Source organism: Lissotriton vulgaris, chromosome 5, assembly GCF_964263255.1.
Source record: "Lissotriton vulgaris chromosome 5, aLisVul1.2, whole genome shotgun sequence".
Classification (NCBI taxonomy): domain Eukaryota; kingdom Metazoa; phylum Chordata; class Amphibia; order Caudata; family Salamandridae; genus Lissotriton; species Lissotriton vulgaris.
The window spans coordinates 1,822,643,946-1,822,670,987 of record NC_141693.1 but is presented as its reverse complement, the minus strand read 5'-3'; the positions used below and the strand labels follow the sequence as shown (position 1 = coordinate 1,822,670,987).

The 27,042-nt window shown below is 45.8% G+C and overlaps 1 protein-coding gene across 4 annotated transcripts in view; it reads left to right on the top strand.

Moving 5' to 3' along the window:
• Positions 1 to 27,042, top strand: part of CALCOCO2 (calcium binding and coiled-coil domain 2) — a 428,938-nt gene that overhangs the window by 278,113 nt on the left and 123,783 nt on the right. For all 4 annotated transcript variants that reach the window (XM_086924246.1, XM_086924247.1, XM_086924245.1 and 1 more), the window contains exon 8: positions 6,288 to 6,378. In XM_086924246.1, coding sequence (XP_086780372.1) covers positions 6,288 to 6,378 — 91 coding nt within the window. The remainder of the gene's footprint in view (positions 1 to 6,287; positions 6,379 to 27,042) is intronic.

The following is a 27,042-nucleotide window of genomic DNA, read 5'->3' as shown; positions in this document are numbered from 1 at the left end:
TGCCAGTACTTGTATTGCAAAGATTTGGCTTCAGCAGCTGATATAGAGTAAAATGTTCCTGGTCTGCCCATTGTCTGATCGCTCAAAGCAACAGAAGTTCCCACCCTTTGTTGTAGAGGAAACTGTCCCGCTAGCGTCAGGGGTCTGGTTATGGCTGCCTAGGCACAGTTACTCGAGTCCCACTAGTCCACAAACCAGTTCACTAGCTCCCGGAGGGTGGTGGTTGGTAATTTTGGACAATCTTCTTCAGCTACAGATTGCAACTGGAAATGCCCACAGGTTCTCACAGCACATGGGAGAGGTCGTGGACTAAGCATTGTCTCCTTCAGTGACAGTAAGGAGCATTCCCAGCTTCCCTTGTTTTTACTGTGCAACGACATTCTTTATCTTGAGCAAGTGCTGTGAGTCTCCTTGTGCTTCAAAGCCTTTGACTTTCTACATCCATCTTACACCGTTGTCGCCGATACTGATGCTGCAAAGCCTCTTGCTTGGTGAGCTGAAGTCTAATTCCTTCTTTCAAATTTACAAATCCCTTTCTGCACGCAATCTGTCACCGAAAGATCTCAACCAAACCCCTGTTCCTGGGCCTGGCAGGGAGAATGTCAGTCAAAGCGGATTATGCTGAAGGACTGGCCGATCCAATTAGGGGGGTCTGCTGCTTTTGAATCATGGGCACCACTCCCGGCTTGTGGGCATATTTCCTGCATATACACTATGTGGTATTTGTGTGGGGATGGCCTGCCTTCCACCTCCCCTGGCCATCACCAAGCAGAAGGAAAGCCTGAGCACAACTCCAATAAGTGCTGGTTGTTTCCCCAACCCACTAAGTGCCTGCATGGAATAAGTATGGGCACATGGCAGATTAAAAGTCCAGCAGAACAGATACTAGCTTGGTTTAATTTCAACACACTGACTCACCAATCAGTTGTAACCCAGTGAGCACACCTGCTCAACACACATATCCAAGACACGTTAGAGACTAATAGAACCAGGTCAAGGGAGAATGCATAGACTTTACCAGGAGTGACCAGGTAAAAAAGCCCCTCCTAAAGGGATCAGGTACATGTGACTATAGATTAATGCTGCCACAACTGTCAGTCTACATTTCTGGGTAAAGAGAGAAGTAAATGTAAATTTAGGGGTTCCCCAGATACTTTATAAGGTTCCAAATTCAGGGATACAAGAACAATTGTATAGAAAAATTCTTAGGCAACTGCGTTTAATGGGGGCACCAAAGTTTAAATACAAAAACCCAGATCACAAAAGAAAATAGAATATTTTAATTATATCAAAAGATAATAGAAAATAATCATAAATACATACATTTCAATCTATATATCATACAATTTAGCTACAAAAATACTTAGTATTTGCTATATGAAGTAACAGCCCGATCATTCAGTCATACTTATTCATTCATCCTTCACTATTTGTTAGACTGCAAAAATGTAATATTGCATTATTATGACGATAAATTCATAAATGTCTTGTGTGTTCACATTTACATCTCTCAGGGAGGACATATTCTTGTATTTGTTCATATGATGATAGTCTTATTTTTTCTGATGAAAGAACAACATGTTCGAGGCATATGAGCTGTAGCTCATATGCTTTAGCATAGATCGCCATCTAGTGTTGGGTTTGGACGTTTGTACTTTGTTTTTCTTCGAAGAAGTTTTTCCAGTAACGAGGTTGGTGACTCCTCCTTTCAGTGATAGTGCGCATGGGACTCCATCCCCAGATTGTTTTTTCCTCCATTGGGTTTGGATGTGCATTCCTGCGGTCCCGTTCAGTATCGTTTTCGAACTCTTTTGTGTCGCAGTCCTCTACCCTCAACTGTATTGTCATCAATCATGGTTCCCCATTGGACGCACATCGTTTTGACTGTGAAATCCTTTGATCAGGAAACTCGAGGAGGGCCGTTGGGCCTACCCGTGCCGAACCAACACCTTTGGCACCGTAACATAGGTCGAAGCACACACTTTGGAACCTAAGGCCCCCATACCTAAAGGGTCGAAGCAGAAATCCTCCACACCTAGAGGTTCGGAGCCGAAAGCGTCCACTCCTAAAGGTTCGGAGCCGAAACTTCCAGCACCGAAACAGTCTTAGCCGAAATCTTAAACACCAAAAGTCTGGGAGCCAAAGCCTACCAAGCACAAAGACTCGCGTCCAAAGCCATCAACACCAAAAGGGTCGGAGCCGAAACCTTTTAGCGCCGAAATCAGCGCATCAAGAAAACGGCACGCCAGCCAAAGAGCCTCGGTCCGATGAACCACCTTTGGATCCTAAACAAAAAAGACTTAACAGATCCTCAAACAGGCCATATTCATACCACTCTTCCCAAGAAACGAGATATTGATCTCTCAGAAGACTCTCCTATACCTATTAAGAAAAAGGACAGGGGTACTAACCCTTCTCCCCCTTACATTCCACCTCCCTCTCCTCCTCCTATTCCTAATATGATTATTTCACCAGCAAATTCACCACCACCTCCATTTTCACCCACTACACAGGATGATGATTAAGGGGATGGGGATCGAGATACAGACAGAGAGGAGGATATGCCATAAGATCACATTATACCACATGACACTGACCCTTGGGAAAACTATGACAAGGAACTGAATACAGATAACGACCCTGACTTGTATCCCTCTAAACCCTCTCCACCTAATAATAACGTTGGATACGTTCAGCTCTTTAACAGAGCTGCCCAATATCACGTGGCGGTGCTCCATAAAGAGCCTTTACTTCCTCTTTGAAACCCTCACATATTCACAAAGATCTACTAATACTTTGCCTATGATAAAAGGCATGTTAAAGCACACAGATGAGGTATTTCAAGACCCAGTTAGGGCTCCTACCGATCATGCTTACATCAAAAGTCAGTTACCTTTGGACTCTCTTGTCGTCTCCAACGCTTGCAAGAGAGCTAACTCTCAAACCACAGGTGAGGCCCCCCTGACAAGGAGTAAAAACTCATTGATGCCTCAGGTAAGAGAGTGGCTACACAGGCTGCAAATTTACCTGATCAGTACGGAGCAAAGTCTAATGATCTAATCCAGGACGAAAAACTCATCACTAATACTTCCATTAAATGTGTACTAGATGCAGCACACACAGCAGCTCGTGCAGTAAATACTAGCGTACTACTGCGCAGACACCCTTGGCTTAAGTCTACCTACTAACGGGTTCCTCTCGCCGATCATTTTAACGGGGGTGGCTCAAAGACAGTGTCCACCGAAAATCCCTCCTTCTCTTACAAGGGTAACAACCAATCCACCTCTTCCAGAGGCTATTTTCGAGGAGGTTATAGAGGGAACAATAATAAGGGAAGAAACTGAGGTAACTCCACACGTACTTCCCCTGCCAGCAAACAGTGATTTCCTTCCACTACCCTCGATCATTCCACTCCTGTTGGGGTACGTCTCTTGAAATTCCTACCTGTCTGGAACTCAATCACCTCAGACAAGTGGGTACTACAAATTCTCCAGTATGGTTACAGCCTGGAGCTTACCACCACTCCCCCAGATATTCTTCCAAGGACACATGCAATGTCACCAGAACATCTATCTCTCTTAAAACAAGAGGTTCTCTCTCTCCTGGAAAAACAGGCCATAGAACCAGTCCCATTATATCATCAAGGGAACGGTGTATACTCCCTGTATTTCCTAATTCCCAAAAAGGAGGGCTCCCTCAGGCCTATATTAGACCTCAGACAGCTTAAACCTCTATATTCATTCAGACCACTTCCACATGATCACACTTCAACAGGTGCTCCCACTGCTTCAGCACAGCGATTTTCTATCCACTCAGGACTTAAAGGATGCCTATTTCCCTATCCCCATTCACCCAGCTCACAAAAAAATCTCAGGTTTGTGGTGGACGAACAACATTATCAATTTAAAGTACTCCCATTTTTGGTTACTACAGCACCGAAAGTCTTCACCAAGTGCCTGGCAGTAGTCCCAGCGCATTTAAGAAGACAACACATTCATGTCTTCCCTTACCTAGACGACTGGCTGATAAAAGCCAGGTTGCAACATAGTTGCCTGCACCACACTCAGAAGACAGTTCAACTATTTTACGACTTGAGATTTACTGTAAACCTCACCAAGTCTCATCTTCAGCCATCCCACACACAAGCATATCTGGGATCCACAATCGATACTTGCAAAGCTCTAAAATACCCCAACCCAGTCAGGATATGCAACATGCTAAATCTAATGTAGCAATTTCAGCATCAACACTTGTTACAAGCCCGAGTGTTTATGCAATTGATCGCAATGATGGCTTCTTGCATTCTAATCGTCCCTTATGCAAGACTCCAAATGCATCCCCTACAGCAGTGTTTCCCAAACTGTAGTCCGTGGACCCCCAGGGGTCCATGACACATTCCCAGGGGCAGCCTTCCAGCAACAATAAAAGTGTCAAGAGAATGCCAGTGATTAATGTACCTGCTGGAGAGCAAGGAGAGTTTTGTTCAGTGGCATCTTTGATTTAACTAATGTAGCACAGAGGGTTAATGTGCCTACTGCAAAGAACGTGTAACATGCATCTTATAAAGCAGTATTTTATGTGCCTAGGTTCGTGGTTACTGCTTTTGTCATAGAGTTTCTTTTGTTACTGTGCACTTCATAAGTGACAATCGTAATCTAGCAGAGGGACCTATAAACTGTCATCAAAGAGCTGCTTGCAAACTGCATGGTACCAGTTAGTTACTTATATTTTGTCCCAGTTATTCATTATCCTGATGCTGCTAAAAAAGATATATTTGGGTGGAAATACATTTTTAATGTTAAAGTCAATGCTAGCCACTGTGTTAGGTTCTGAATCCTGAGTTTGTGCCTTTCCAGACCAATCACTCTTTAAACATTTTATATACACACTGATTTACATGTATGATTCAATGTCTCTATATGTGTGTGATGTAAAGTGCTCTGACATCCTACAATGGTATGAGAGATGCTATAAAACAAATGAAATACATGTGACAGAGGCGCTATTACTTCAATATAAAATACTACGGGCCAGATGTACGATCAGTTTTTATATGCGCAAACGGGTTCGCGAACCCGTTTGCGCATGCAAAAACCCATTGGGCCATGTACATCGCCTATTTCGCGAGTCGCAATTTGTTTGCGACTCTCTAAATTATTTTTTGTAATGCGCAAACCTAACCCAAGGGCATCAAGGCGCAAACTAAAACATAAACTATGACTGGACAAATGATATCTGCAAAGCTGCAACATGGTCTACACCATGCACTCACAAAACACTATTGTTTAAATGTGTTAGCAAGACAACAAGCTAATATGGGCAGTGCAGTTTTAAGAACACTACTTCAAACCACTGCAACAGCTACAGGAAAGCCACCGCTTTGGGAGATAACTGCTGTATAGTCTATGCTAAAGCATATGATTTACAGCTCATATGCCTCAAACGGAAAACGCTACTTACTTAGTGTGCATCTATTCTTGGCATATAGAGCTGTAGAATCATATGCGCCCACCCACCTCTTTGGGTACCTTTACCTGGTGCAGTGCTATCTTACTTAGATACGTTTTACATAGACATCTCTTTTACTACTCTTACTAACTCCATCATCACCCTTTACGGCAAAACAATCTGGGGATGGAGTTGCCCGTGGGCACTATCACCGAAAGGAGGAGACACCTACCTTGTGGCTTGAAAGACTTCTTCGAACAAAAACAAAGTGCAAACATCCGGACCCAACACTAGATTGCGATCTATGCTAACGCAAATGATTATACGGCTCTATATGCCAAGAACAGATGCATACTTGGTAAGTAGCATTTTCCTTTTTTAAACCTTTCAGCAGTGAAAGATCGGTAGTTTCGTCAACTGTGAGAATTGCTTAGGGCTGGTTTTTAATCTCCATCACTATAAATCTATATAAAGAGAGAGGTAGCCACTCTCTGTAAATGATGGGTGCAAGTTGCTTGTCCTCTTAACCTCAGAGGGTCTCAGTCTATCTATGTAAACAGGGAGATCCTTAGTTGGTTGTCATATCCACTAAGGTACAAAGGGGGAGAAAAAAAAATACAGCATCTTTTTATTGACTTTCCAAGATATTAACATTGGGCTGGGAAGCACGCTCTCCAGAGCCATGCAGAAGACTTCCTGTCCCAACCAACCTGTTTTAAAACTTAACTCCTAGGGGTGGTTTTCTGTTCTAAACACAGGTTGGTAGGAGGAAATAGAACTAGGATTAAAAGCACTATGTTTAATAATCAAGCATTTTTTTTCATAATTATTTCCAACAGACTGAGAGAGCAAAACCAGAAGATGAAGGCTGAAAAGGACAAAATGGAAAACAATCTACGACTGACACTGGATCGGATAGATATTCTTCGGGTGAGTACTTGGCAACAAATAGTCCTTTTTTATTATTAATTCATGTATAGCGCATAGCTACCTGTAAGGTATCTCAGAGCTGGAGGACATTGGTTAGTAACCTACTTGAGTTACCTAAAATAGCCAAGTTTTGAACTGTTGGCGGAACAAGTTCAGGGAGTTGCATCCTCTGATTGACTCAGGCAGTGTGTTCCACAGTTTGGGACTGATAAAAGAGAATGACCGGCCTCCTATGCGGCCACCTATGCGTGAATGTCTGAATGTAGGCACTGAAAAAAGAAACTGGTTACTAGAAAGTAGTGTACAAGAGGAGAGGTAAGGCACAAATAGCTTTTATAAAATTCAGGGCCTGTGTGGCTCTTGATCTTGTACATAAAGCATAGGGCCTTGAAGTTGATTAATTTATCCACGGTGAGCCTATGGCGATATCGAAGGAGGCCTGCTACTGAAGAATGTTTGGCCTTGCAGCCGAGTTTTGAACAATATGAAGGCGTCTGATTATTGCCTTGTTGGCATTCAAATAAAAAATCTTGCCATAATCTAGTCTGGAAAGGATCATGGCCTGAATGACCCTTCTTTGGTCTGAAAAAGGGAGCATCCATACAATCTTTTCTAGCCATTTCATGTTAGCAAAACAGGAAGATGTCATTTTGGCTACTTGAGGTTTCATGGAGAGGGTGGCGTCCAGCCAGATGCCCAGGCTTTTCACCTTGTCGGCTGGAATGGGGAGGGAACCCAGAGTGTCGGGCCAGAGCTGGGGTCCCCAGAGCGGAGGACTCTTGCCCAGTAGTAGCACCTCAGTCTTATCCTCATTTAGTTAAAGGGAATAAGTACTGAGGCAAGATTTGAGATCTTGTGGGTCCGCTTTCTGATCCGATGACAGAGAGAAATGGATCTGGGTGTCATGTGGCATAGCAAAATATGGTTAAACCATGGCTTTATACTAGACCTGCTAAAGGGCAAACTTATATGTTAAAGAGCAAGGGACTAAGAGCAGAACCCTCTGGGACACCCCAGGTAAGTGAGTGTGAACTTGATACAGTATCAGTGTACAAAACCTGAAAAGTTTGATTAGCTAGAAAGGATTTTAAACAAGCAATTGCTGTATTTTTTATTCCGAGTTGAGCCAGTGTGTCAAACAGCTTGTCAAGAGACACCATGTCAAAGGCTCCACTTGAGGTCCAGGCCGTACCACCCATGTCTATCAGTTGGCGCAGGTGTTGCGTAACTCCGAAGATGGCAATGTCTGTGCTGTGATCTGACGAAATCCTGCCTGGGAAGGGTGAAGGGCATTTTGAGTTTCTGCATAGGTGGAGAGTGGAGTATTGACGTGTTTTCCAACATTTTAGAGTGAATGGGCAGCAGTGAGATAGGTCTATTATTTGCCCAGTTGGCAGGGTCTATCCAAATAACCTACAGATGTCATTCAGCCAATTCTTTTGGTACTCCATCCTCTCCTGGTAATGAGGGCATTGTGATCGCTGTATCCGGCCACAGCTAAGGAACATAGTTCGTGTAGAGTGGTGGGAAGAGGGGGAGGTTGGCTGTCTAGTTGCCAACTCCACGTCCTCTTTACATGACGACTGCGTGCCAGGCGCGAAAGTGAGAGCGCTACATTCTGAGCTCTACCTCACTTATCCGCGGCGATTTGCATAGCTGACATTGTATTTATGCACCAAATGCTATGCTAAATTTAAATTGAATGTTCGAGGCATATGAGCTGTAGATTCGAAACTGTTTCTCGGGTTCCCCTCAGTGTGTAATTCACTCACTCTCGACGGTATTGTTATTCACTCGCGTTTCCCATTCTCCATCTATCGTATCGGTTTCACACAATCTTTCTAAAGGAAAACTTTGTGGAAGGCCGTCGGGCCTACCCGGTTCGGTTCGAACCATCTCGCAATCGATGAAACGGACTCATTTAAATTCTGTCCCCGGTGCCACGCTAAGTACCCGCGCACCGATTCGCACAAAGTGTGCAACTTTTGTCTCACCCCAGAGTACGGCGAACTAGACTGCGACGCGTGCAAATCTTTCAGATCCAAGAAGACGCTCCGTGACTATCTGGCTCAACGTCACGAAATGCAACAACACAGCGCCTTTATTCCGGATCTCTTCGTAGAAGATTCCGAACAAGACGTTGACGACGCGCAAGGAGCCGAGGAGAAGCTAATTTCTGTGTCAGAAGCCAACTCCGACATAGACGTAGAGATTCCGAAGGGTCAGCGTACCGTGAGTACCGAGCCACCCCTGCCTCAAACTCCAACGCTGCCCAAGAACAAGGCTCCGGGACCTCCTCTGCCTTTGGGCCACTCATAAACATCAGGGGATGCCCCACTCCTGATAAGGAATCTAAACTAATAGATTCCTCTGGAAAAAGAATAGCTGCACAGGTAGCCAATCGTTGGCGGTTTGCCAATACCCATGCTCTTAGCTAGATACTACAGAGGTCACTACGACAAGTTGGAACAATTGCTCCAATTTCTACCTGACGAACATAAGGCTAATTAAACAACAAGGGGTGGTGATGGACAGAGTTTCTGAATTAAGCAGAATACTCTCACCCAGTCAAGAGATCAGGACTAAATCCAACACCGTTTTTTAGCTCACTGCACCATCCCAGCTCAGAACCTGGCTATATGCAAATTAGTCTGTTCCTGTCCCAGTGCATGATGGGAACAGGGCAAACCAAACTACCAAGCCAATTCTTTCACTGGGAAGGAAACAAGCTTCCGGGGACCGGTTTCTGGCATTACAGCCGTCTTCGGCCCGACTTGCTTGAATCCTGATGGTGCAATGAGCCAAGGGACTCACATCTGAGTATACCCTTCCACGCTTATGGTGGACAAAATAATTAAACAACAAGGGGTGGTGATGGACAGAGTTTCTGAATTAAGCAGAATACTCTCACCCAGTCATGAGATCAGGACTAGATCCAACACCGTTTTTTAGCTCACTGCACCATCCCAGCTCAGAACCTGGCTATATGCAAATTAGTCTGTTCCTGTCCCAGTGCATGATGGGAACAGGGCAAACCAAACTACCAAGCCAATTCTTTCTCTGGGAAGGAAACAAGCTTCCGGGGACCGGTTTCTGGCATTACAGCCGTCTTCAGCCCGGCTTGCTTGAATCCTAATGGTGCAATGAGCAAGGGACTCACATCTGAGTATACCCTTCCACGCTTATGGTGGACAAAATAATTAAACAACAAGGGGTGGTGATGGACAGAGTTTCTGAATTAAGCAGAATACTCTCACCCAGTCAAGAGATCAGGACTAGATCCAACAACTTTTTTTTAGCTCACTGCACCATCCCAGCTCAGAACCTGGCTATATGCAAATTAGTCTGTTCCTGACCCAGTGCATGATGGGAACAGGGCAAACTAAACTACCAAGCCAATTCTTTCACTGGGAAGGAAACAAGCTTCCGGGGGCCGGTTTCTGGCATTACAGCCGTCTTCGGCCCGGCTTGCTTGAATCCTGATGGTGCAATGAGCAAGGGACTCACATCTGAGTATACCCTTCCACGCTTATGGAGGACAAAATAATGTAACAACAAGGGGTAGTGAGGGACAGAGTTTCTGAATTAAGCAGAATACTCTCACCCAGTCAAGAGATCAGGACTAGATCCAACACCGTTGTTTAGCTCACTGCATCATCCCAGCTCAGAACCTGGCTATATGCAAATTAGTATGTTCCTGTCCCAGTGCATGATGGGAACAGGGCAAACCAAACTACCAAGCCAATTCTTTCACTGGGAAGGAAACAAGCTTCCGGGGACCGGTTTCTGGCATTACAGCCGTCTTCGGCCCGGCTTGCTTGAATCCTGATGGTGCAATGAGCAAAGGACTCACATCTGAGTATACCCTTCCACGCTTATGGTGGACAAAATCTGTTCATCACCACCCCCTTTTCTGAATCGTTTTTGGCCACTATAGGTGTGGCATGGTATACTCAGACATGAGTCCCTTGCTCACTGCACCATCAGGATTCAAGCAAGCCGGGCCGACGACGGCTGAAATGCCAGAAACCGGTCCCCGGAAGCTTGTCTCCTTTCCAGTGAAGAATTGGCTTGGTAGTCTGGTCTGCCCTGTTCCCATGATGCACTGGGCCAGGGACAGACTAATTTGCATGTAGCCAGGTTCTGAGCTGGGATGGTGCAGTGAGCTAAAGAACGGTGATGGATCAAGCCCTGATCTTTGGACTAGGTAAGAGTGGTATGCTTAATTCAGACACTCTGTTCATCACCACCCCTTTTTCTGAATCGAACATAAGGCTAAGGCACATGACCTAGTTCAGGAAGGGAAGCTAATTTCAAACACATCTATCAGATGTGCTTCAGGTGCAGCTGACACTGCGACTCGTACAATCAACACCAGTGTCTTAATACGAACTCACGCCTGGCATAGGATTTCAGGGTTTAAACCTGAAATACAGGTTTCTATTTTAAACGTACCTTTTGACAAGGAGCATCTCTTTGGTGCTCTTGCTTCCTTAGAGAATATGAAGAAGGACACAGACGTTGCAATATCTAAGGGGGCTTTACAGTCCCCATCCAACAGGGGTTCCTTTCATCAATCCTCCTATAGAGGGGGCTCTAAAAACACATCTCCAGACAATCCTATAAGGGTAGCAATCAGTTATCCTCTTCCAGAGGTTACTTTTGAGGCGTCTTTAGAGGCAATAATGGTATGGGAAGAGGTAAAGGTTCCCCACCCGCACCTCCCCCTCAACAAACAGTGACTTGCCTCCCCTTCCCCCCCAATCATTCCACGCAGGTCGGGGTATGTCTCTCTCAATTCCTCCCCGTCTGGCATACAATAACTTCAGACAGATGCTTAAAGGAATTATCCAATCTTGTTATTGCCTGGAGCTTACCAACAATCCTCCAAACATTCCTCCACGTTCTCACAAAATGTCAACAGAGCATTTACACCTCCTCAAACCAGAGGTTCAATCTCTTCTTCAAAAGGGAGCTATAGAGCCCGTACCACTGCGATATGGATAATCAGGCGTGTAATACCTAAAATTTCTCATACCCAAAAAGGACGGCTCTCTCAGGCCTATATTAGACCTTAGAGAGCTAAATCAATGTTTTCAATCAGACCACTTTCATATGGTCACACTTCAACAAGGACTCCCACTTCTAAAGGAAGGAGACTTTATGTTCACTTTAGACTTAAGAACAAATACTTCCATATGCCAATTCATCCAGCTCATCGCTAATATCTCAGGTTTGTTGTAGGGGGACAACACGACCAGTTCAAAGTGCTTTCATTCGGAGTCACCACTGCTCCCAGAGTATTCATCAGATGCCTGGCAGCAGTAACTGCTCACCTGCGAAGACCGCATATCTGTGTCTTCCCATACTTGGACGACTGACTTGTCAAAGCCAGCTCTTACCCAAAGAGTCTCCAGCACACTCTAATAACGCTGTAATTACTGCACGATCTAGGTTTCACACTGAATGAATCCAAGTCTCATCTCCAACCCTCCAGCACACAAACATATTTAGGAGACACTCTCAATACACTAAAAGCTCTGGCCTGTCCCAATACAGCCAGAATCTGCAATATTCAGGTTCCAGTCTCACAGTTTCACCCCGACTGGTCACTTCCAGCTCGAGTATACATGCGGCTGCTGGGAATGATGGCGTTTTGCATCATGATAGTTCCCCATGCGAGACTTCAAATGCGTCCCCTTCAGGAACACTTAGCCCCCCAGTGGAATCTGTCTCCGGGTCAATTGTCAGATCAGGTGTTGGTAGATGGTCGCACTCACCGCTCTCTGCAGTGGTGGAATGCACAGAACTTATTCAAAAGGTGGTCCTTCATCGATACAGTTCCACAGACAGTGCTAACAACAGACGCTTCGCTCACTGTTTGGGGAGCTCATCTCCAAACGCATGCTGTTCAAGGTTCGTGGAGTCGGAAGCAAAAACAACTTCATATAAATCATCTAGAGCTGCTAGCAGTATTTCTCGCGCTCAAAGCCTTCCAGACTCACCTTACAGGCAAAGATTTCCTAGTCCGCACCGACAACATGACAGCCATGAATTACATACAGAAACAGGAAGGGACACACTCTGTCCAGCTGTCACGCCTTGCACAAGCCATTTGGATGTGGGCCATACATTAGAATATTTTTCGCATGACAGAACACCTCGCAGATGCAAACAATCAAATCACAGACCTTCTCAGCAGGCAGGGACAACAGATTCACAAGTGGAAACTGAAGGAAATGACCCAAAATGGGTCATTCATGCCGCTCGCGACCACCTCTCTGCCTTCCAAGAAATGACGAGTCAGGTAAACACTAGAGAATACAAACCACGTTATTTATTAGTAATGCGCTGCAGCGGAGTCCGGTCTGACCAGCGTCATGGGACAGCTGCCGAGGGACAGACTCCCCCCAACATAAAGTCTGATATTACACATTCCCAATTTCCCAAGAACATGCGGGGCAGCGTGAACAAAAGTAGCAAAGAAGGATGAGCCACATTCCTGAGACTGGGTACACACTATCTCGGGTCCCAGGTTGTTCCACCTGCGTATACCATTATAAGATGTGGGAATGAGTTTATCGAACAGGGACCACCTTCAACAATAAAGAGTACATTCATTAGTGCGGCAAAACTCGCCCTTGGGCCGCACAAGCTGATGACACAGGAGACAGTTTTCTGCTGAGACCTGCAATGTAAGACAGAGGCTTAGTTGCGATCACAAAACAAAATGTCGCGTATTAATAAAATGGCACCATGAATGCTAACTTAACACAGAGCATAGCATGAGCACCATGATAGAAACATTTCAAATCTAACAGACCCTCCTTTTAGCATTCTTGCTAATTTTATTGATGCCATCGGGTAAGGGTCTTTACAATTCTAAAGATAGGAGGGAATTGCCATTGTAGGTAATGGTGACTATCTTCTGAACTACTATTCAGAACTAAATAGTCTTTAAGACCTGATAGACTTTAACAATATTTACAAATACCTTCATTTATACACATTTAGTCTTGGATGTCCTGCATCATCATAGCTCTGTTCTGAAAATCATGTTCCTGGCTTTTGGGGCGTGGTGTTAACATTGATACACAACAAGCACAACAGGCAGGGAGGCAGTGTATGCACAGACAACAGGCCAAAATGAAGCGGGCTATGACCACCAGAAAAATATTAATCTTCCTACCCCAAGTAGTAAACCGGCCCCAAAACCAACCCGTGAGAGACCATGTGCCGTTCTCCTGTTGTATGTCAGAGGCGATCTTATGAAGCTTTTGTACAGCAGCATACACAGTCGTGGCATGGTCCGGTATGTATACGGAGCAGCTACTGCAGATGACGCTGCAAGCCCCACCCCGATCAGCAAGGATGACGTCTAACACCCTCCAGTTGTTAACGACAGCAAGCCTCGTAGCCTGGACCTCTACAGTAATGTTGGTCAAGACCCCTGCTAAAGTGTTAATAACTCCTTTCACAACCAGAGTGAGCTGCCGAATGATGAGGCTATTGGCCATAGGGCCCCAAAGAGGCATCTGGGAGTAATTATCGACAAGGGACTATCCATGAAAGATCAGGTTAACAAAGTCGCAGCCACCTGTTTTTCCATCTTACGATGGCTGCGTAAAATCTTTTGTATACTACCCGAGAACACCCAGAGATCCGTTGTGAATGCCTTGGTAACCTCCAGGCTGGATTACGGCAACGTGCTCTACCTGGGGTCTACCAAGGCCGTTACACGGCGCCTTCAACTGGTACAAAATGCAGCGGCTCGGCTTCTTTGTGGTTGTCGGAAACGTGACCATATTACAGAACGCCTGAGGGAGCTGCATTGGCTCCGTATTGAAAATCGGATAAAGTTTTAAAGCATTGAGCTTTATGCACAAGATTAAAATCGGAATAGCTCCCCTTTACCTTCAGGCCCTTGTCAGCCCTTACATTCCTCTTCGCTCACTTCGCTCCTCATCCCACCATCTCTTCATTGTACCGAAGTTTAGACTTACCAGAATGGGCGATGGTTCCTTTGCAAACTTAGGACCCAGATTGTGGGATTCACTTCCCTTGGTCATTCGGATGGAAAACTGCCACATGCGGTGAAAACCTAGCTTTTTGATCTCTAATTTTTTGTGTCATGTTGTATTTGTCTTTCAGCGCCGGGAAACCCTTATGGGTAGCTGTCACGCTCAATAAATTTAATTAATAAATATAAAATAAATAAATTATACCTGTCTGATCTATATCGTCTGTACTAATCATTCTTTTAAGCCGGAATGCATGGGCATCTCTAAGCTCCAAGCGATGGTCCTTATGATAATTGGGAGGGGCTATGTAAACTGGTGGTAGAGGTAAGAAAGATAACTTTCCTGACCAAGCCTTGGGAAGCCATACATAACCGTAAGAGCCACACACAAAGTAGACATTGGGTGGTAGTATCAGGCGGAGGACTTTCTGTTGTTCTCAAATGATAGGTGGCATTGCACTTAATCTCTCTCACCTCTATTTTGCCTGCCCCTTGGACACAGAAGGCTGTTGTAACATTAACCACGGACAAGGGTATCAGCTTATCTTCAGTAACATTACGGGCATGGAATGACTGATAGCATTTTTATGTGTTGAACTGTAGGAAATTATCCATTTCCTTTTGGAGCCAATTTTCCTGTCTTACTTTCTCGTGGGTATGCATGCAGGAGCTCAGAAGCAACCTGGCGAACGGCTCTCCACCTGTGGAAGCATCGGGGGTGTTCTTTGCTGAAAACGTACATTCTGCGTTAGGGTATGAGAATGAGCACTCTTTTGCTCTAATGTATCAGTCTGGGGAGATGAAAGTACCATACCAAGCATTATAAACCACCCTTCACAGCTACTGACATATGACAAAGGCATGGACAACAAATTCTCACTTCTATTAGTCACCGAGGGAAACAACCCACATACCCAACATTTTGTCGTATTGTAAGCAGTGTGCTTCTGATGCATGGTTTGAATAAATACATTATCCCTATAGGACTTTCGGTGCTCCTCTTTATGAGGGGCCAAAGTAACAAAAATATGTTTGGAGGAAATAGGCGTAGTACCAATCCGAGAGTGCCCAGGATACTTTTCTTCAAGAAAATACGTTATCCCAAGGACTGTTATAAGGGAGATCAGGATCACAGTTACAAAGACAATTTTACTTTTAACAGACCAGGAGGACCAAACAGGCCTATCTGGTTCAGAATACTTAGCTCCAAAGGGCTGTTCTTCCTCCTGAATGGGGTGACCAAAGGGGTACATTTTCGTAACCAGAGCCAATGGGGATAAAGCAAGAAAAATGTAGCAGTGTTCCCAGCGTCCATTTGGGTCCCGCTTGTGGACCCCTAATCTTCCTCGAGCGTAGGCGCTGTTGAGCACTGGTGATGGAGCTGCTTGTCTAGCTCAGATCCAGATCCCATGTTGCAGGGCAGGGTATTTATTTTCTTTTAGAAACTTAGTCCGTTTGCCCTGATTGTTCACTGTCCGAACAATGCACCCTAAGCTAATGTTGGTACCATGGACAAGGTATGTTCTCCCTATTCTTCACCAATGCGGTCCATCCCTACTAAACTGTCTTTCCCTTAGGTGCACTGTTCCTCCGGCGGGGACGCAAGTTGTACCTCAATACCCCAGACATAGAGGAGTCAGGAAAAAGGGGGTCAGGCTCAAAGGGACCAAGGCGCAGGGGCTGTAATCCAGGCGAGCCGACAGATTGGGGCTCAATATTTATTTATTTATTTAAACACTTGTTAAGCGCAGCAAAGGCCCGTGGGCATCTTGGCGCTGAGTATTTGCTAAATCTGCCTTAGAGAAGGATGCAATTATTGATCAAATAGCCACGTTTTAAGATGCTTTCGGAAAGACCACAGAGAGGGGCTGCTCTTTATAGATAGTGGCAAAGTATTCCAGAGCTTGGGTGCTGAAACGAGAAATCTTCTGTCGCCCCATGAAACCAGTTTGGTACGGGGTATTTCCAGCTGGAGGAGGTCAGCAGACCTCAGGGATCTGGTGGGCCGATAGGGGACAAGTTGTTGCGTAAGAAAGGCTGGTCCTTGGTTATGCAACGCCTTATAAACAATACACAAAGCTTTGAATTTAGATCTGTTCCTGATGGAAAGCCAGTGAAGTTCTCTGATGGTTCCTGAGACTGATTGAATCTTGGGGATATCACCCAGCAGTCTGGCAGCCGCATTTTGGATGGTTTGCAGCTTATTGAGAACTTTTTCTTGGGAATTCAGAAATAGGGCATTACAATAGTCCAAGGTGGACAGGACCAAGGACGTGATCAGGGTTTTACCAGCAGAGACAGGAAGGAAGGGGAGAATTTTTTTAATGATTCGTAGCTTAAAAAAAGCAGAGGAGGCAATCTGATTTGCATGGGGGGAAAACGTGAGACGATCGTCAAACATGACACCTAGATTCCTCACTTTGCTGACAGGGGTGGGGGGAGGACCCATAGACTGTGGCCACCAGCGAGAGGACCATTCTGGGGTTAAGCTTCCAAAGATGACCACCTCGGACTTATCCGAGTTCAATTTGAGGCAGTTGGATGCCATCCAATTCCCTATGGCCTGCATGCCCAGATTGAAATTATCGGCGATTTTTTGGCCGTCATTTTTGATGGCCAGAACCAACTGAGTGTCGTCGGCGTAAGATGTAAGGCTCATCCCATGGGCACGAATGGTTTTGGCAAGGTCCAAGGTCGGGGCTCAATCACTGCTGGACTACCAAGCTGGGGCTCCTGGATGGCCTTAATTTCAGGTGGCACTGCCTCATTTGGCACCTCGTGGCTCTCTTCCTCAGTAGGTGCACACGTCAGGCGGGCATCCAATTCCATCCTGGACCCACTGGTCGTAAGGTAACGGCAGGGGCACCCTCTTGCAATGGGTACTGTGAATCCAGTTCTTCCGGCCGTCGACCTTCACTGCTGTTCTGGGGTCAAGAAGGACTTGAAGAGCCCCCTCCAGCGGGGCACAAGCTGCTCTTTCTCTGGAAGTTGTGAACCAGGACCCAATCTCCAGTTCGTATCTCGTGGCCCGGCCCCTCTGGATTTTGCGATACGGTCTCGGAAATCTGTTGGTGAATAGAATAGAATAGAATACATTTTTAGTCCGCTCACAGATATAGTCCACAAATAGGGGATATTCTATGTCTGAAAACTGTTGAGGCCGCAGGACGCCCCAAATATTCGCCGGGCGCCCAAACACGACCTTGTACAGTGACAGTCCCGTTCTAGAGTGGCCAGTAGCTCTGGTGGACAACAGCACTAGGGGTAATGCATCTGGACTCTGCAATCCTGTGCTCTCTTTGATTTTTGCCAATTTTAGCTTGAGAGTACCGTTGTACTTCTCAACTAAGCCTTCCGATTGAGGTTGGGTTGCGGCATGAAACTTTTGCTTAATGTATAACCCATCGCACACCAGCTGTATAAATTTCGAGGTAAAATGACTTCCATTGTCACTCCAAATAAAACATGGTAAACCTAAGCATGTATGCTCTTTAGTGGGGTAAGCCGCAATCCATTTACTGAACGCACAGACGACCACTAGCACATACTTCGTTATTAACTTGTTCCATTTAGATGAAATCCTTCTGGAGAACCTCGAAAGGGAAGGCAGGTGGTGCAAACCTGCCAGACTGGGTAGGGTGCCGTTTCCAGAGTTGTGCATCATGCACACCATCCAGTGCCTCACCAGGTGGGCAGCTACCTTAGGGATGTTATCATTCTGCCATACAGGATCTAGCAATTTTGTATTCCCTTCGCACTTATGTGTGCTAGCCAGTGCGCCATGGTGACTACAGGGAGTACATATGCATTAGGTAACATCCATATCTGCTTCACTGACTTATCAGTCCAGCACCCATCGTCACCTAGACGCCCTTTTCTCTCCTGCCATATTGCTAGCTCCTCCATTGTTTCCTCACTCTGGATCTCTTTAACATTCTCTAATGTATCTTCAAACTTTGCACTGGCAGGTACCCATCTGGCAGGACCTGCTACAAACAGACTTTTAATTTTTGATCGGGCTTTCTCCTTAGCTATCTGATCTGCAAACACATTTTCCCTTCCCACATCGTCCATAACTGTCTTAGGGGCACTGCACCTTACTAATGCTATCCTCTTGGGAAATGTCAAGGCTGACTAAAGCCTATGAATCAGTGGGCCATTTTGGATTTTTAACCCATTTGAAGTCAGGAAACCTCTCTGCCCAGAGCCGGCCAAAGTTATGAGCGACTCCAAATGCACACTGGCTGTCTGCGTAGATATTGACAGCCTGTCCCTCACTCAACTCACAGCACGAAGCAGGGCAATCAACTCTGCAGCCTGGGCCGAATGATATGGAACTTGTGATGTCACGACCATTGTGTGTAAGGAAGTGATGGCATACTCCGCAGTTGTTGTACCATCTAGTAATTTGAATCAAGAGCCATCGACATATAGTTCCCCTTTGGGCTTGGACAGGGGACCATCAGTCCAGTCTACCCGCCCTTTCGTCTCCTCCTCCTCAGTACGGAAAATGCAATCATGCACATCCACATCCTCACTATCAGAAGGGAGGGGCTGGGTTCAAAGTGGCACATTTTTTGATGGTGATGTGAGGTGCAAACAGATCAACTCGTAGCCTGTCAGACACGCACTGTAAGGTGCTGTGTCTTTCTTCTGTTCAAAAGGGTATCCACAGTATGCGGTACCATGACTGTGAGATCCGTATCAAGGACGAGTACTGCCGATTGTCGTATTGAGACGGCGCAACCGCTCTTAAACAGCTTGGGAGGGCTCTGGTGACGTTATCTAGAAGTGCAGATAAATTGGCACACAGCCTTTGCTTACCTTCAAAGGCTTGTGTTAAGACAGAAAGCGCGCAGGCAGCCGTTTTGTGTACATACAACACAAACAGCTTCTGGAAGTCTGGTGTGCCAAGCAAAGGTGCAGAACAAAGCGCAATTTTTAGTTGTTTAAAAGCTTGTTGACATTCATGCATCCAAGGCAAGGTTTCATGCACATCCTTAGTGGTTAGTAGGGGTTTCGTTAGTAGGGAATAGTGAGGGATCTAGTGGCGACAATACGAGATAATACCTATAAAGGCCTATACATCCTGCTGTGTCTTACAGATGGGCATTCTTACAATCGCATTAATATGCTCAGGTGTTAGTCACCTTCCCTCCTTTGACGGTAGGTGACCTAAATAGGTGACCTCCTGTCGACAAAATTGACATTTTGAAGGGGACCCTTTATGTCCGTGGTGGGCCAAATGCAACAACAATTTAACCGTTGCATCTTTGCAACCATTTTCAGTATCCGAAGCGATCAAGAGATTGTCCACACATTGCAACAATATATCACTTGTGGGAAGGACAAGGGAGTTCAACTGACTTTTCAGAGCCTGACTATAGATGCTAAGACTTTCAGTATAGCCCTGAGTAGCCCGACAGAATCTAAAACTTCTGCCGGCAAGTGAGAATCCAAACAGATACCTACTGTCTGGATGTATGGAATGCTAAAGAATGCATTCTTCAAATCAATGATTGAAAAGTATTTGGCAGAGGAAGGAATCATAGTTAGAAGAGCAGTGGTGTCGGGGACCACTGGTAACTGAGGGACCACAATCTTATTCACCTCCCGCAGGTCAATCTCAAACCGATAACAACTGGGTGATCAGTTGAGGAACCTGATAGTGCCCTCTTGAGAATAGGAAGGATAGCGCTATTACACACATTTGCAGACGTCTCCTCAACCACCCCGGACTTAATCAGATCCTGTATAATCTGCAATGGCGCTCGGTCCCCCGCTTGCAGTATTTTGTACTGAGGGATACGTGGTAAAACAACGTCATCCTTAACCCTGATAGAGACCAGAGGTATTTGCAGTAACCCCACATCTGTACCACCTGTTGCCCATAATGAAGGTGGCACACTTTTAAACTTAGCGGGGAGGGGCTCATCTTTTGACAAACATTGCCTGGAATTCAATACATCAGGTCTTATGGTCATATAGACACCATCCGGGGAGCACAAAATAGTTGCATGCAACTTTTTCAACAAATCCAAACCCATCAAATTCTCCCCACAGTTAGATGTCAGTAGAAAAGGTGAATCTACTGTAAAAGGACCAATGGTGAGGGCAAGTGGCTCAAAGATGGGACTTACAACCGATATACCTGAAAAGCCTACCAAAACATTATTTTGGCCAGACATGGCTGCCCTGGGGACCAGTGAATGAGAAACAGAGCTATTCATTCCCCCCAAGTCCACCAAGAATTTTTTCAGCAAACCCTGGAGATCAGCAGTAAGGTCCGCGCTGATCCACAGGGATCTGAACTGGTTCCTCACCCTGCCCCGGGCTGTCCTAGCCATGAGTAAGTCCTGTCACTTCATCCAAATCATAGTCTTCATGGTAGTACTGTCGCCCCGTGGATCATCAAAATAATTCCGAGCAGATGGACCTGACTGTCCTTCCCTTTCCTGGCCTCCGTCATGGTCGCTCACCCCAAGACCCTGTGCTCTAGAACCTCGTCCTCTGGGGTCCCCAACCCGTTGCAAAAATGTCAGACACTCAATGCACCAGTGCCCCTCCTCCTTACAATATGCACATTGGTTTGGTCCCAAAGGCATGATATTCCTAGTAGTATGAGGCAGCAGCCGGACCGGACCAATGCCTCGCCCTCTACCATTCCCCCGGGACAACTTCTGCATCAACACCTTTGTTTTCAGCTCCTTTTTCTTCTTCTCTACCTTTTCCTTGTCTTTGTTCTCGCTATTCTCATAATACTGTGCCATACTTAATATTACCGATGGGGAGGGTGTAGTCCAAATGCTCTCTGACACCTGCAAACGAGTCGCAATCTCAGAAAGCAGGTTCGTAGCAAATCCCTCCAACGACAAGTCCTGTCCGCTGAAATCCAAAAACACAGGTTAAAACCTAGTGAAAAAATCAGATACACTTTCATCTTTCTTCCGGCGACATTCTGTTAACTTGTCCCAATCTACTCTACTCAGTGGAATCAAGGAGTGCATATAAGTAATAATTCGGCCTGGCAACACTATTATCTCAGCCCTAGGTTTCTCGCCAGGCTTCCTCTCCTTATCCCAATGCCCGGATCTCATCCCAAGTGCCACCCAATTCCTCGACCTGGTCCTGTGTATGTACCTGTCTCCAAATATCTACCGGAAAACATCTCAATATCAGCCAACTTTATCACCGTTGACGAGGCGAACTCTGTTAATTTTTTGTAATATGCAGTTGGATTTTTTCTAGGATCTGGCAACTGACTCTTAAGAGATAAAACCTCACTCCTTTTTCATGTAGTGTAAACCCATTGTTCTTGAAAGTGAGCCTCAACCCACTGCCTGATAACAGCATTCTGCTGAATACACAGTTCCGGTATCTCTGGGTAAAAAACGGGGTGTACTTCCCTCATTGGAAACTGGGACCCTGTTGCTGGTGTCTTCTGCTGTAACCTACCTCGATAACCAATCAATGTGGCAACATTACTAAAAAACGTCATTAGTGGCCATATCTGTAACATACACAGGGTTCCGTATGTCATGAATTATCTGAGGCTCGACACCACTAAAACACTGTTCCCACAGTCCTATCAACCTGACCGACATATGCTTGAGAGCATGCTGCTGCACAAATGGCTCATAATCTTTCACCACACTCCACACATCCTCCACACTGTAAATCGGATTCCGGGCCCACTGTGCAGCCTGGTCAGCCACCATCTTTTTCCCCTCGTTCCCCACATCGGATCGAATCAGCACCCGCCCCATTCGTTCTCGAGCTGCTGCCCAATTCCCCTCATCCGGTCCAACGGTCATCCGACGTCCCAATACTCAACAAAGTCGAGGAAGAAACATTTGAGGAGGACACAATAGATGAAGGGGCAGGCACTAACGTTAGTAGTGGCTGTGTTGAAGGTGTGAGGGAAGGAGAGATAGCGTAAGCAAAGGCAATAGGCGTAGCAGGAGGGCTTGCAGTTATTGCATCCGCAGCCTGTGAGGCTAAAGAATAAGCACGGGGTGCCGTAGCCGAAGCAACCGTGTCAGGAACCGGAGAGCCAGAGGTGGAAACAGGAGGGGCAGAGGATGGCAGAACAATGGAGTACATTCTCTGCAGGACATAGGGAGGTGGAGGTCGAGCGTCTTAACAGTTCCTCCACAACTGCATCGCCCTTCTCTCTGGTGACATAGTATATATCACATTGCAATCAAAACTTTCTTTCCGCCATTTCACACGCTTTTCTATTTTCTCTCTATCATATGCTTCTGCTTTCTAAGTCACTGTCTGTATCTTTCCTCTCCGGGCCTCTTTTTCTGCTCTCATGCGCCTCTGCTTTCCCTCCTTTTGCAATACCTGAAGAGAATCAAACATTGACTGCCTACTTCGCTTCGCAAACAATTTTTCCTGCAGGAAATTCAGTTTTTGTTCATCGAAGGAATCTGTTAGTCGGCACTGCAGGTCGGCATTGTCCCTCGTATTATTTGTGCCACAATGTACTAAACATATTAGGGCCAATACTGTGCTTGACATAAATGTCAAAATTCGGGGTACCCACCGGAGGTGCAGGTTGCCTTTCCTCCAGTCGAGCATCAGCAGAGCAACAGCATCCCAAAATTCCATAACTTACTCAGACAAGGCACACCTTTCGTACCAGAGAAATAACCAGCAAGCACACCTCTGAAACTACAATTCAGTCATCAGACTGCATCAAGAACACAGGTTCAAACCCCAGGAGTTTTCAAGAGTAAGTCAAATTCAGTATGTCGCCGGGCAGAGTAACCGAAGACGCTCTGTATCTACCCAGTCCGCAGACCTACCAAGTTCAAGCAAGCCAAGAAATGTTCTTTAGACCACATTACCCAAGATTATTCAAGTATGGCGCCATATTTACCAAAAAATCAAGACAAACTCACCTGGTGCACGCAGGTCAAGCAAAGTTATTCTCCACTACCGACTCTACGGACCAACGGTCAGGTCCAAGGGTTTCGCCTTTTCAGGACCCCAGCCGGGATGACCACTGGGCGAGGCACCGCCCAATCAGAAAGGCGGAGCAGCTGCGAGAACTAAGCTCTATCGTATGGGGATCCCCAATCCACCAATCAGACCTGACGCGACCCCGTCCTCCACACCCGATTGCAGGTGAGATGGACCAGCCCGATGGAGTACCTGTTCGGGTGCCAACTGAAGGAAATTAACCGAAATGGGTAATTCGGGTCACTCATGACCACCTCTCTGCCTTCCAAGAAATGAAGAGTCCGGTAGACAGTAGAGAATACAAACGAAGTTATTTATTAGTAATGCTCTGCAGCAGAGTCCGGTCTGACCAGCCTCATTGGGACAGCTGCCAAGGGACAGACTCCCCCCAATAAAAAGTCTGATATTATACATTCCCAATTTCCCAAGAAGACGCCTAGATTGGAAAATTCTGGTCCGGGCAACTGTGAACAAAGGTTCTTGGCTACAAGGCCATTCGGCCTGCGTCTACCATTATAAGATATAGGAATGAGTTTATCGAACAGTGAAGGTATGCAACAATAAAGAGTACATTCATTAGTGCGGCAAAACTCTGCTTTGGGCTGCACAAGCTGAGGACACAAGAGGCAGTTTTCGGCTTAGAAAAACAATGTAAAACAGAAGCTCAGTTTTGATCACAAAACAAAATTAAAATGGCGCCATGAATGCTATTTTAACACGGAGCATAGCATGAGCACCATGATGAGTACTATTCAAATGTAACAAAACTTCACCCTCAAGTTCTCCTCCCATTCTTTCAAGTGTTGGGCTTTCCACAGATCTGTTCGCTACACACCAAAATGCAAAAAGCCCAGGCTTCGCCTCCTGGTATCCACAACCATTGTCCAAAGGCAATGCACTATAAATGAACTGGTCAGGGATATTTGCCTACACTTTTCTGCCTCTCCCACTCATTCCACTAGTGGTTTGGAAACGCAGAAAAAAATCCCTCACACTGATCATAGTAGCTTCCACATGGGCCGTCAACCTTGGTTCACTACCCTGTTGGAGCTCTCAGTAGTTTCTCATCAAAAACTACATCTCACACCCAGTCTACTCTCACAGAGACTAGAGACATAAGACATCCAGATCCCAAAGAACTCAACCTAGCGATCTGGCACCTGAAGTCATAGAGTTTAGTTATCTGAACCTTCCACCAGACAGTATGAACATCATTAAAGAAGTCAGAAGGCCTACTACAAGGGCTTGCTATGCAGCTAAATGGAAGTTGTTTGTTATATATTGTAATAACAACCATATGCTTCCATTCAAAATATAATTTGTTACTTACTACACTACATTATGCAGCAGTCAGCGTTAGGTTACACATGCATCTGCTTACATCTCGCTGCAATAGTTGCATACCTTTAAAATATACATCTGTACCTGTTATCAAAGCTTTTATGGAAGGACCTTAAAAGTTATTCCACCAAGGCTTCCTTATAGTTTCTTGCCTGGACTATGGCAACTCTCTTTATGTAGGCTCACCAAAATATGTAACAAAGAGACTACAGGAGGTGCAAAACGCGGCAGCCAGGCTTAGACTAAAAGTTCCAGGCTACTTTATCAGTAAAAGAATCTTTTAAACCGCTCCACTGGCTGCCGATCGAAGCAAGAATCAAGTTTAAATCCCTCTGTATTGCTGACAGGGCCATAAAGAAAAAGGCCCAGTAAAGCTCAGACAACTGATATTTTTGTACATTTGTACGAGACACCTAAGACCCTCCAAACTGCACCTCCTAAGGACACCCAGAGTCAAAAGGGCAAGATGGGGGAGGCAGATCATTTGTCCATCTGAGACTGAGGCTGCGGAATGCCCTCCCACTCGACCTTAGATCACTTCCCTCGCGAAATTTCCTTCAAGAAAAGACTCGGCTGTTCCTTTGTTAATTTTTATGTGGTCGTACCCCTCAGTACATCACTCACCAGTGCGGGGAAGCCTTCGAGCAGCCATGCGCTTTTCAAAACTCAAACATAAATATGTAAGCTTTAAGAATAATAACGGGACACTACTTTAAGAGTGTGTGAAGCTCGCCTGCAGTGGCTGAGGTAATATTATTTAATATTTTTCTCCAAGTCCAAAGGTCCATTTTTTAAGAACCCACAGTTGGTAGGTAGATCTGGTATCCGAGGATGTGAATATATATATTTTATACTTAATTGCAAAATGCTAGATGCAGAGCAGTGGAGTACCTCACACCGATAAGTGAGCAGTTTGGGAGAACATTAAATAATATGTAGATTTACTTTTTTATTTTACATATTCCATTCTTTTTTGTTTATATTTCACATATTTACAATTTTTAGGTGTGATGAGAATTAGTGACTTCCCCAGAATCACCCGATTTTCTGTCAAGTGCCATAGCAGTTATTAGAACCCAATTTGCACCATAGGCACGTCACTACATCTCCTCCTTGAGATTATTCCTGTTAAGGTGCCCACAACTGTCTCTTTTATGTGTGAGAAGAACGTTTCTCTCAGCCAGTCAAGATAATTAGTAATATCTGAAACATGATGCTTGCAGGAATCCAAAATGAATTCCTCAGATCAGCTAGATCAATCAATCAATCACGGCATTTATATAGCGCGCTACTCACCCGGGAGGGTCTCAAGGCGCTGGCAGAGAGGGGTATGTCACTGCTCGAACAGCCAGGTCTTGAGTTGCTTCCTGAAGGAGAGGTGGTCTTGGGTACGTCGAAGGTGAATGGGGAGGGAGTTCCAAGTCTTGGCTGCCAGGTAGGAGAAGGATCTTCCTCCGGTGGTGGCTCTGCGGATGCGTGGTACGGTGGCGAGTACGTGGCTGGTTGATCGTAGCTGGCGTGCGGGCGTGTAGAAGGTCATGCGGTCGTTGAGGTACTTGGAGCCCGGGTCGTGTAGAGCCTTGTGTGCGTGGGTGAGGAGTCTGAACGTGTTTCTCTTGCTGACGGGGAGCCAGTGCAGTTCTCTCAGGTGTCCGGTGATGTGGCTTTGTAGGGGGATGTCCAGGATGAGTCGTGCGGAGGCGTTCTGGATGCGTTGGAGTCTTCTCTGGAGTTTGGCTGTGGTTCCGGCGTAGAGGGCGTTCCCGTAGTCCAGTCGGCTGGTGACGAGTGCCTGGGTGACGGTCTTCCTGGTTTCAGTGGGGATCCATCTGAAGATCTTGCGGAGCATGCGCAGGGTGTTGAAGCACGAGGAAGAAACGGCGTTGACTTGTCTGGTCATTGACAGGGAGGAGTCCAGGATGAAGCCCAGCTTGCGTGAGTGGTCCGTTGGTTTGGGAGGGGTGCCCAGGGCCGGGGGCCACCAGGAGTCGTCCCAGGCGGAGGGCGATGATCCCAGGATGAGGACTTCCGTCTTGTCTGAGTTCAGTTTAAGGCGGCTGTTCCTCATCCAGATGAGACATATATATTAAGACATCAAAAAGGCCTGTTAGAATTGAAGGGAACTCGTTTGCCAGAGCGAAGCTGTTTGCTCTTATGCGGACACCTTCAATGTGAAGAGCTTAAAAATTGTGTTCAGTCCTCAGACGAGATGTACATTGTAGACATTGAAAGAGCTTAAGAATTTTATCTGGAAACCCCACTTGCTGAAGATTGAATGGAGAATTTATTCTGCCATTCATGACAAACTTGTTGCATCCGTGCAGAATGTCCAC